At 32.6% G+C, this 12668-nt stretch overlaps 1 protein-coding gene across 12 annotated transcripts in view; it reads right to left on the reverse strand.

The window, feature by feature from the left end:
• LOC127706038 (nck-associated protein 1-like) overlaps window positions 1-12668 on the reverse strand; it is a 79263-nt gene that overhangs the window by 51891 nt on the left and 14704 nt on the right. For all 12 annotated transcript variants that reach the window (XM_052210435.1, XM_052210434.1, XM_052210432.1 and 9 more), the window contains exons 8-14: window positions 11811-11859; window positions 10779-10932; window positions 9533-9595; window positions 8074-8170; window positions 7313-7437; window positions 5834-5874; window positions 5096-5187 (exon numbers count right to left, since the gene is read on the reverse strand). In XM_052210435.1, coding sequence (XP_052066395.1) covers window positions 5096-5187; window positions 5834-5874; window positions 7313-7437; window positions 8074-8170; window positions 9533-9595; window positions 10779-10932; window positions 11811-11859 — 621 coding nt within the window. The remainder of the gene's footprint in view (window positions 1-5095; window positions 5188-5833; window positions 5875-7312; window positions 7438-8073; window positions 8171-9532; window positions 9596-10778; window positions 10933-11810; window positions 11860-12668) is intronic.

A 12668-nucleotide genomic window follows, 5' to 3' on the forward strand; every position in this document is an offset into this window, starting at 1 on the left:
CACTCAATCCCAGCTTTCCCTTTGTGGTATGGTATCTTGCAGTACAATTTTAGAGAGATCCATTCACTTGAACACAAGTTATTGTCTGGAAACTAGAAAAATGCTTGTTTTTTGGTCCCTTTTTGGCCCCTAATTCCTAAACGTTTAGGGCAATTACCCCCAAACTCTAACCCTGCTTTCCCTTTGTGATATGGAACCTTGCAGTACAATTTCATAAAGATCCATACACTTACACACAAGTTATTGTCATGAAACTAGAAAAATGCTTGTTTTTTTGCCCTTTTATAGCCCCTAATTACTAAAATTTTGAGGGAATTACCCCCAAAATTAATCCCAGCCTTCCCTTTGTGGTATGGTATCTTGCAGTACAATTTCAGAGAGATCCATACACTTGAACACAAGTTATTGTCTGGAAACTAGGAAAAATGCTTATTTTTTTCCCCTTTTTGGCCCCTTATTCCTAAACTTTTTGGGAAATTACCCCCAAACTCAATTCCAGCTTTCCCTTTGTGATATGGAACCTTGTAGTACAATTTCATAAAGATCCATACACTTACAAACAAGTTATTGTCATGAAACTAGAAAAATGCTTGTTTTAGCCCCTTTTTGGCCCCTAATTCCAAAAATTTGGAGGAAATTACCCCCAAAAATCAATCCCAGTATTCCCTTTGTGATATGGAACCTTGTGATACAATATCAGAGAGATTCATACACTTACACACAAGTAATTGTCATGAAACTAAAAAAATGCTTGTTTTTTGCCCCTTTTTGGCCCCTAATTCCTAAAATTTGGAGGCAATTACCCCCAAAATCAATCCCAGCATTCCCTTTGTGATATGGAACCTTGTGGTACAATGTCAGAGAGATCCATATACTTACACACAAGTTATGTCTGGAAGTTACAATAAAATGCTTCGCTGGGCGCAGCTTGATACGACCGCAGAGGTCGAACCAAGAACAGCTGGGGCAAGTATGGACACAACATTCAAGCTTGATACAGCTCTGAATTTGGATTGTGATTAAATATTTGACACGACATAGGTTTTTGACACAGAAAGAATGTGGTCTAAGAACTTGATTTTTTTTAATTTACCTATTATGGTCCAATGTCCATAATCAAAATACATGGTTAGATTCAGCATATCAAAAAACCCCATATATTCAATTTTTGTTGAAATCAAACAAAGTTTAATTTTGGACCCCAACTTGGACCAACTTGAAAACTGGGCCCATAATCAAAAATCTAAACACATGTTTAGATTCAGCATATCAAAGAACCCCAAGAATTCAATTTTTGTTAAAATCAAACTAAGTTTAATTTTGGACCCTTTGGACCTTAATGTAGACCAATTTAAAAAACGGGACCCAAAATTAAAAATCTAAATACATGGTTAGATCTGAAATATAAAAGAACCCCTATAATTCAATTTTTGATGAAATCAAACAAAGTTTAATTTTGGACCCTTTTGACCTCAATATGAACCATTTTGATACCAGGCCAACAAATAATAAAATGCTCCGCAGGGCGCAGCTTGATACGACCGCAGAGGTCGAACCCTGAACAGTTGGGGGAAGTATGGACACAACATTCAAGCTTGATACAGCTTTGGATTTGGATTGTGATTAAATATTTGACACAGCATAGGTTTCTAACACAGATTGAATGTGGTCTAAGAACTTAAAAATTTTAAATTGGACATTCACCTATTATGGTCCAATATCCAAAATCTAGATACATGGTTAGATTCAGCATATCAAAGAACCCCAAGAATTCAATTTTTGATGAAATCAAACAAAGTTTAATTTTGGACCCTTTTGACCTCAATGTGGACAAAGTTGATAACGGGGCCCAAAAATCAAAAATCTAAATACATGGTTAGATTCAGCATATCAAAGAACCCCATATATTCAATTTTTGTTGAAATCATACAAAGTTTAATTTTGGACCCCGATTTGGACCAACTTGAAAACTGGGCCCATAATCAAAAATCTAAATACATGTTTAGATTCAGCATATCAAAGAACCCTAAGAATTCAATTTTTGTTAAAATCAAACTAAGTTTAATTTTGGACCCTTTGGACCTTAATGTAGACCAATTTGAAAACGGAACCAAAAATTAAGAATCTAAATACACGGTTAGATTTGGCATATCAAAGAACCCCAATAATTCAATTTTTGATGAAATCAAACAAAGTTTAATTTTGGACCCTTTTGACCTCAATGTGGACAAAGTTGATAACGGGGCCCAAAAATCAAAAATCTAAATACATGGTTAGATTCAGCATATCAAAGAACCCCATATATTCAATTTTTGTTGAAATCAAACAAAGTTTAATTTTGGACCCCGATTTGGACCAACTTGAAAACTGGGCCCATAATCAAAAATCTAAATACATGTTTAGATTCAGCATATCAAAGAACCCTAAGAATTCAATTTTTGTTAAAATCAAACTAAGTTTAATTTTGGACCCTTTGGACCTTAATGTAGACCAATTTGAAAACGGAACCAAAAATTAAGAATCTAAATACACGGTTAGATTCGGCATATCAAAGAACCCCAATAATTCAATTTTTGATGAAATCAAACAAAGTTTAATTTTGGACCCTTTGGACCTCAATGTGGACCAATTTAAAAACGGGGCCCAAAATCCAAAAACTAAATACACGGTTAGATTCAGCATATTAAAGAACCCCATGAAATCAAGAATAAAACCCCATTGAAATTGGTCAAGAAATAAGCAATTTATAGGAAGTATCTTCTTTTGCACAATCCTGTGCTATTAAATATTTCTTGCTATTCTTAATGTAGACCAATTTGAAAACGGAACCAAAAATTAAGAATCTAAATACACGGTTAGATTCGGCATATCAAAGAACCCCAATAATTCAATTTTTGATGAAATCAAACAAAGTTTAATTTTGGACCCTTTTGACCTCAATGTGGACAAAGTTGATAACGGGGCCCAAAAATCAAAAATCTAAATACATGGTTAGATTCAGCATATCAAAGAACCCCATATATTCAATTTTTGTTGAAATCAAACAAAGTTTAATTTTGGACCCCGATTTGGACCAACTTGAAAACTGGGCCCATAATCAAAAATCTAAATACTTGTTTAGATTCAGCATATCAAAGAACCCTAAGAATTCAATTTTTGTTAAAATCAAACTAAGTTTAATTTTGGACCCTTTGGACCTTAATGTAGACCAATTTGAAAACAGAACCAAAATTTAAGAATCTAAATACACAGTTAGATTTGGCATATCAAAGAACCCCAATAACTCAATTTTTGATGAAATCAAACAAAGTTTAATTTTGGACCCTTTGGACCTCAATGTGGACCAATTTAAAAACGGGGCCCAAAATCCAAAAACTAAATACACGGTTAGATTCAGCATATTAAAGAACCCCATGAAATCAAGAATAAAACCCCATTGAAATTGGTCAAGAAATAAGCAATTTATAGGAAGTATCTTCTTTTGCACAATCCTGTGCTATTAAATATTTCTTGCTATTGCGCAATACTGTACAATTGACAATTTCTTGCTATTGTGCAATATTGTGCTATTGGATATTTCTTGCTATTGCGCAATACTGTGCAATTGAAGATTTCTTGCTATTGTGCAATACTGTGCAATTGAAAATTTCTTGCTATTGCACAATACTTATTATATAATAATTTACACATCCTGTTTGGTGTGTATCTCCTACCATATCATTATTATTTGATTTTAAATATAAATCAGAAATAACCAACTTAAAATGGAAAATTTTAAAAGAAACAAAAAAGGAAAAAAAGAAAAAAAAGGAAAAAAAAATAAATCCCCCCCCAAAATTTTTGAACCCCCATTATGATTCATCACCCCCAAACTCAATCCCAGCCTTCCCTTTGTGGTATGGTACCTTGCAGTACAATTTCAGAGAGATCCATACACTTGAACACAAGTTATTGTCTGGAAACTAGAAAAAAATGTGTTTTTTGGCCCCTTTTTGGCCCCAAATTCCTAAACGTTTAGGGCAATTACCCCCAAACTCAAACCCAGCTTTCCCTTTGTGATATTGAACCTTGTAGTACAATTTCAGAAAGATCCATACACTTACACACAAGTTATTGTCATGAAACTAGAAAAATGCTTGTTTTTTGCCCCTTTTTTGGCCCCTAATTCCTAAAATTTGGAGGCAATTACCCCCAAAATCAATCCCAGCATTCCTTTAGTGGTATGGAACCTTGTGGTACAATGTCAGAGAGATCCATACACTAACACACAAGTTATGTCTGGAAGTTACAAAAATGCTTATTTTTGGCCCCTTTTTGGCCCCTAATTCCTTTACTGTTATTACCATAACCCCCAAAATCAATCCCAACCTTCCTTTTGTGGGATTGAACCTTGTGGTAAAATTTCATAAAGATCCATTCACTTAAACTAAAGTTAGAGTGCGAAAACCAATGTGTCTTCGGACGACGCCGGACGACGCCGGACGACGCCGACGACGACGACGCCGGACGACGACGACGACGACGCCGGACGACGACGACGCCAACGTCATACCAATATACGACCACAAAAATTTTTTTGCGGTCGTATAAAAATGCTTATTTTTGGCCCCTTTTTGGCCCCTTATTCCTTAACTGTTAGTACCATAACCCCAAAATCAATCCCCACCTTCCTTTTGTGGTATTGAACCTTATGGTAAAATTTCATTGAGATCCATTCACTTAAACTAAAGTTAGAGTGCGAAAACTAATGTGTCTTCGGACGACGACGCCAACGTCATACCAATATACGACCACAAAAAATTTTTTGTGGTCGTATAAAAATCTGTCCACAGCTCAAAATGGTTTCAAAAATCTAGAATCTCCTTATAAATCTACAGATTAAAATCTTTCCATTAATCAAGATAATTTAAATCATTTTCCCATAAATTTAGCTACAGCTTGATTAATTAATTGATTTGTTGGTTGCTTGCTTTATATCTAGTAGCAAATACCTCCTGCATATTCGTTATAAGAGCTGCAGCTTGAACCTAATGCATTAACCTAATTTTAAAATCTTTCCATTAATCAAGTTACATAACAACAAAAAACCCATTACCTGTATTAGTTGATTTAACAGGACAGAGTCATAACCAGACAAATATTGCACAAAATATCTCTGTAAAACTTGGTTGTATTTCTTCACTAAACCTGCAAAGTAAAATAAAATACTTTATAAAATATGTAAATCTTCAACAAGGTAAGAAAATTATATAATAAGGAGATGTTGTGTTTAAATAATAAGACAGCAACCCAACAAGACAAATTATCTGAAGGTCAACATACTTTATGACAGAACTTTCATGGAAATTATAGACAGAACTGACTCATTAGTAGTATATGTTTTGGAGTTTAGTGTGACGTCCATTTTCACTGAACTAGTACACATTTTTGTTTAGGGGCCTACTGAAGCCCGCCTCCGGGTGCAGGATTTTCTCAATGTGTTGCAGACCCATTGGTGGCCTTCGGCTGTTTTCTACTCTTTGGGCGGGTTGTTGTCTCTTTGACACATTCCCCATTTCCATTCTCAATTTTATTTGAAAACATTTTCACATAGTGTGTCTTTTTTTCAGATCTTGAGTGTTGAACAGTGGCGGATCCAGAAATTTTCATAAGTGGGGGCCCACTGACTGCCTAAGAGGGGGCCAACTCTGGTCATGCTTCAGTGATTCTCTATATAATAGTTTAAATGACAAAAGATATAATCAATTATAGGTAACAGTTTTGCAATTTGCATACTTAACTCTCAGAAGAAACCAGGACCAGGAACAGGGGACAAGTTTTAATTAATCCTTACCTCTTAATTCTTCCATGTAAAACAGCAACTCTGGTAATTGTCTACAAGATACGAAAAACATGATTTATTTTTACATGATTGCATTTTCAATATAATTGAGAAATATAAAAGGTACAAGGGCAATAATCAAAATTGTGTTCAATATTCATAATTCTTTAAAAAAAAAAAGATCAAACCATAGATTATAAACTTGATTTTTAACAAATGTAATGCTCCAAAATAAAATAAAATAAATGAACAAAATTTCAAAATCCTCCAAGAAAATTGATTAGATAATGGTAATTAGTTTTTCAGAAGTGTAACAATATTTGTCAGAATTTTTTTAAATAATCATGTAGAAAATCATGGTCAAAATACCTTGATTAGTGTAAAATAAATTGTGGATGTGTTTATTTTTGAGAATACCATTTTTCTTGGATCTGTTTGAAAACTTGCTTTTTTGTGGATACTTGATCTTGTGGTTTTAACAAATTGTACATGAAAGTTAAAAGAAAATATGCATTTTGTTGAATTTACATTTGTGGTCATTTAACCCCACAAAACTCAAGAATAATTTGGAACAAGATATATATATTTAAAAAAGAAGATATGGTATAATTACCAATGAGACAATAAAGATTATGTTCGATACTAATTTTTTTCATTCTTGACCACCATACAATTTGGATTTATCATATTTTCATTTTACTTTGACATCCAATCAAAAATGAGACTGCCAGGGTAACTTAAAAATACCTGTAAATTTTCAAATCAATTCCACAAAGTTATCTTTCCAACTTATCTTGTTAAAAGAACATAGTTTTCATATTTTTCCTGTTGTTTGAAACTAATAAAGTATTCTTATTCTCATAAATTCAAATGTAAATGTTTAATTCTCCTTTTTAGAATCTAATGCATTCTGGGTAATATTTTCAAAAGTGTACACCAAAACATTGTGATTGGTTAAAACGTCCGTAAACAATGGAAATTCAACCAATGATGTGACGTTATTTTCATTTTGGGGTACAAACAATGAAATTACCCATAGTCCTTTAGAATCCGAAACAGCCAATTGCCTGTAATAGACTTAAGGATGTTCGCTACTCTGTTTCAAAATAACAAGCTCTTTCAAAGACTGTTATAACTTGATAGTATATAAATACAGAAACTAAAAAAGCAGAAAAAAATGGAGGGTCAGTGTTCTTGTTTTCGAGATATAAACCATTGAAAATTTGGCGGGAAATAATTCTCTCTAGATTTTTCATACGTTTAACATTGGAACCTTTTTTCTTTCAAAAACGATGAAAAAATAACAAGGATTTTATAAGATTTTCAAAGATGATATTTTCGACTTTATGTAATCAAATTATGGAGTGAAAAGTAGGGGTCAGCGGGCAAAATTTTTAATGGCATTACATGCATAAACCAGAGGATTCCGAATATTTGGCAAAAAATCAAAAACAAGAGGAGCGAACATCTTTAAAAACTACAAGTGTTTACCTGTCAACAAAATCTTCTTGTGATAGTTTAATGTTGTGTCTTTTTGATGGAGGATTATCAAAGTGTCGAAGTAACCAGTGAATTTCATCTCTGGCGACGGACAAGCCTTGCCATACATACAATGCCTATAAACAAAGGTAAGATGTAAATCAAAATCTTTTGAATCAGTGAAATAATGAATTTTCTCTTTTCCACAATAAATTGACACAAAAACTAAAATATATGAAAATATAAATAGAGCATGATAAAATTGAGAATGGAAATGGGGAATGCATCAAAGAGACAACAACCCGACCAAAGAGCAGAAAACAGCCCAAGGCAACCAATGGGTCTTCAACATCAGAAAACCGTACCCGGAGGCAGGCTTCAGCTGGCTCCTTAACAATAATGTATACTGGTTCAGCTAATGGACGTCACACTAAATATATAAATGAACCAAAATTAAAAAAACTTTAAAGACTTACAAAGGCCAGAGGTTCATGTTTATAAAAATAAAAAGATGTGGCATGATTTCCAATGAGACATCTTTCAACTAGACCAAATTATGTAAAAGTTGCTGGTTTCTGATTTCAATTCAAGCGATATTTGTATTTGAAAAACATTAACTTAATGTTAGTTTTTAAGGACATACAATATAAACAAGTACAAACATTTTTTATTGTAAAAATATTTGGTAAAAGGGAGGCAACTCAATAATTTTTTCAATATTTTTTCTTGGCTTCATAATATCTCCAAATAAGACTTTATCATTTCTTTTTTACCTTTGGTCCAAGAAGGCCTGGTTGATCAGCATATATTTGTGTCAGTTCTCGTAAAGCTGATCTTAAAAATTTTCTTCTTTCCTTGTGTATTCCTGGCCTGTAACATAATCAAAAATATTGTATAAGAATAATAAGGTCACAAAAAAAAATATACTAGGTTCTCAGGCTTCCCTAATAACACTCCTGCGTCGATTTTTAGTTTCGTCAAAATTTGGAATTTTTTCATATACGGTCTGATATTGATTTTGTGTTTATGAATGAATAAGTAAACGGAGTCGTCTGTGCACTTGACGAAAATGTAAAAGTTACGTTTCTATTGAGGTTGTTAATTAGCATTGACTAGACATAGTTGATGCTAGATTACTTAAATTTTTTGCCAAATCTCACATACGAGCAAAGTTTTGATGCAAATACACATTTGTGCCCTAGAAGGGTAAGCAGATCATGATTGATAAGATATATCTAGACAGCTGAAGCAGCGGATCTGATGAAATTTCTCGAAAAAAAGAAACACAACTGTCTTCTTCTGAAAAAAAAGGCCTCCCTCCCTCATCCATATTTTAAAAAGTGGCCTGAGAACATAGGCATTTTGTTTTTTTTGTATGGCCTAAAGTCAGAACAGAAGAACAACAAAAAAGCATGTTTCCTTTGATTAGATTTTGTCAAGCCTGTTAAGATTTTGTGTCATTCCTTCTTTTCCAATAAAAAAAATCCTAAAAAAGTTAATTTTATTTTTAGTTTATGCTTACCTTTTGATAGAAAAGTGTATGAGTGTGTGTGTACACATTACTAGATTTTGGTCTAATTGACATTGATTTCGTATTTGTCAACAAAGATAGTTATCTTTGTTTATATTGAAAATCTATTTCTGCAAAGAACTCTTTGGTACTTTTCAACATAGTTGACATACATAAACTTATTCTAATAGCTGGCTCATATTAGCTTTCATTATTGTAATTTAGCTTAAAAGAGTTCACCAGGCTAATTAATGAACTTGTATTAAAATTGAGAATGGAAATGGGGAATATGTCAAAGAGACAACAATCCGACCAAAGAGCAGACAACAGCCGAAGGCCACCAATGGGTCTTCAATGAAGCGAGAAAATCCTGCACCAGGAGGTGGTCCTCAGCTGGCCCCTAAATAAAATTGTGTGCTAGTTCAGTGAAAATGGACGTCACACTAAACTCCAAAACATATAAATGAACTGAAATTAAAAAACATACTAGACTAACAAAGGCCAGAGGCTCCTGACTTGGGACAGGCACAAAAATGCGGCGGGGTATTAAACTATTTTGGAAAGCAGTATTTTGAAGTCAAACCAAGGTAATAGCAACTGAAGACAGAATGTTTATATTGTGGAGACCAAGAAATGTTAATACCTGGCCAATTGAAGGAACATTTGTGTTTCTTGGTAAAAAATATTGGGAAAGGTATGCTTATATGACCCTAGGTACTTACGAGGTCTGCAATGCACTATGTTGGAATTCTCTCACATCATCTATTTTCTTTTTCATGTTGTGTCTAAAATTGTTGAAAATGCAAAATCAATCAAAATAATATATGTATTGGAAAGTTGTAAAATATATTCAATCTAGAGATATTTTTCTATACAAAACATACATTATCTCTAAATTGAAGACAGATAAGCTTCAAAAATATTTCTTATCTTTAAGATTGAATAAATAGTGTTATATGTTCATAACTAAACATGAATCAGATATAAAAATAAGAAGATGTGGTATGATTGCCAATGAAACAACTCTCCACCAGAGACCAAATGTAGTAGAAGTCACAACTATAGGTCAGGTACGGCCTTTAACAATGAGCAAAACCAATACCACACCAAATACTACATTTTGTAAAAACGGAGATGTGGTATAGTTATCAATTAGACAACAACCTAAAAACACAAAAGAAGAAACATAAAAGACATCTGAAGGTCAAAATACTTTTTCTGACAAATTTAATGGAAACTATGCATTAACTTTGACTGTGTCATTAATCAGTTTTGAAACATTTTGACAAAAGTCCGACAATTTTTAAGATCTTGAGTACTACCACTGTCAACCATATTATTTAGGAATAATGTTTAAACTGTAATACCAATTCTAACCTTGGGAATGGTAAGATTCATACAAAATAAAGAGAAGGCTTGACCAAATGTGTAAATGTTTACATATAAATATATTTCGTTTCAAAAGTGGGTTTTTCCCGTTTGCTATTTGTATGACTTATATATAGATCAATACTAGTATAACTAATTCTGCAACAGTATTTACTATTCATAAAGTTTAATGTAAGGTGCATGGGCACGAGAAAAGTTTCAACAGTTTGTACGGGTGTGGTTTTATGGTATTTCAGTTAGTCACAGTTACTATATATATACAGTTGCTGCTACATTTTTTTAATACATGATTGTATTTATATGTTTTCTGAATGATAGAAATCTGTACAATTAATTAAAATAAAAATTGTATCGCAAGAGAATATAATAAGTTACTGAGCATTCTGAGAGCAGCAATCCTATTTCTGCATTTATCTTCTTTATAGCCAATCGTATTTAGAGTAGGTATACTTTAAATTCGGACGTGCAGGGTGAGGGACAATTTAATGGAAAAACTTTTTTTCAGATAGCTGGGAAATGACCTCCAATTTTTTTCTTCATACTAAAAAATACAACGATAAATCAAACTTTGTTACTCACCCTTTAATTGTTTCAAAGAATGATACAATAAATCCATGGATGTGTAACACCTCATCTCTACATAACTGTACAATATACCCTGACTGTAAAACTTGTTTCCACAGGTCCCATGCCTTAGCTTCTTGTAAATACTGGTAACATAACATCAATCCAACTGTGGAAAGGAATCCAAAATATTTTTTAAAGAGATTTAATATTTTATGTTAATGCTATGAGCCCAATTCTATAATTAATCTTATTGTTAGAATTAATTAAACTGTATAAATACAAGTTATTTCAATCTTCCCAATATTTGGCAAAAGTCTATTGTGCACAATCAAATAATCTTTTTTCCTGCTGAATATTTTGAATAATTTTGTGTGTGTACAATCCTCTTGTCTCTTCTAATTGCCAAATATCATGAATATTTCCATTTTCACTTTTATAAAGATGCATAAATTTCTACCTGTCTGTATTTCATTGACCGACATTCCATGAAAGTGCAAGTTTTTCATAATCCACAAAAAATTGATACAAACGAAAATAAATGAATCCACAGTTTTTGTTTTTCATTCATTATTTCGTCATAAATCAGGCAGTTGGTTTTTTCATTTGAAATGTTTGACATTTTGGTATGTTGATGCCTTTTTTATGGTATTGGTTTTGCTCATTGATGAAGACCTAAAATTGCTTAAATATGTGTCATTCTGACACTGGTCTAAAGTTGTCTCATTTGATTGATGGAGGCCATTCAGTTACCTACAATTGCTTAAAATACGTGTCATTCTGACACTGGTTTATAGTTGTCTCATTTGCAATCATACCATTTCTCTTTATTTTATTTTGAGAGATCAGCAGGCATATGGAACTTTATTTGTGACAAAACAATAACAAATTCACAACTCTTAATTCAATTTTGACCATTGAAGAACTGATAATAACCAAATTACACTTTGATTATAAAAAAATATTAACCAGTCCCAGAAAGTAAAAATCAGCAATGAATTAGAGAAAATATTGTTTACAAGACCTCACAGTATGTGTAATACTTACAAATTATCCATTTCTCCATGACGTCTTGTGACAGATATTCACATTGAACCTGTAAAATAATTGTGCAAACATTATTTACCATTCAAAATGTTTTCTATAACTAAGTTTGTAAACAAATCAGTTACTGTAAAACAGTGAATAGCAACTTCAATTTTCCTTAACAAAATCAGCAACATCTGCCAATCATGAATATAAAAAGAATGCCTAGCAGTAATATACAATTATAGCCTTTGTGTGAGGTCGATACGAGGTTATATCGACCTAAGAGAAGCATATTGACTGAGGACGAAGTCCGAGGTCGATATGCTTCTCTGGGTCGATATAACATCGTATTGACCTCAACCAAAGGCTACAATTGTTATATTATTAATCAACAACTATAGCATGAACAATGTAAAATTGGGGATTTCTAGAATCTATTTTTAGTAACATGCTGTATGCCCTGTGCAATATGCTGTTTTTGACCTACGAAAAGCTAAACACAACAGTATTGGCGTGCAAACTGAGCAAATACAAATGTACATGTGATCAAGTTTTAACGAATCAAAAATCCTTAAAAATATTCGATTAATAATATTATGCAATACTGGTTATTTTTGCATCCAGTTTTGTTTGGGGTTTGGGCCTTAGATAGGACAGTTGAACTTTGATGTGTTTATGGTTTGCTCTAAGTTTTAAGGTATAGCACAGTGCATTCAAATGGAACGTGATATTTTTTTAGGTACATTTCATACTAAAATGCCAACCATGAAATTAACAAAAAAAGACATACATCAAAATATCCTGATATATATAGTATTGGTTTTAAAAATCATCATTTGAATTTACCAAATAGTCAATCACTCAAATGGCCAAGCC

Source organism: Mytilus californianus, unplaced genomic scaffold (assembly GCF_021869535.1).
Source record: "Mytilus californianus isolate M0D057914Y unplaced genomic scaffold, xbMytCali1.0.p SCAF_6, whole genome shotgun sequence".
Classification (NCBI taxonomy): Eukaryota; Metazoa; Mollusca; class Bivalvia; order Mytilida; family Mytilidae; genus Mytilus; species Mytilus californianus.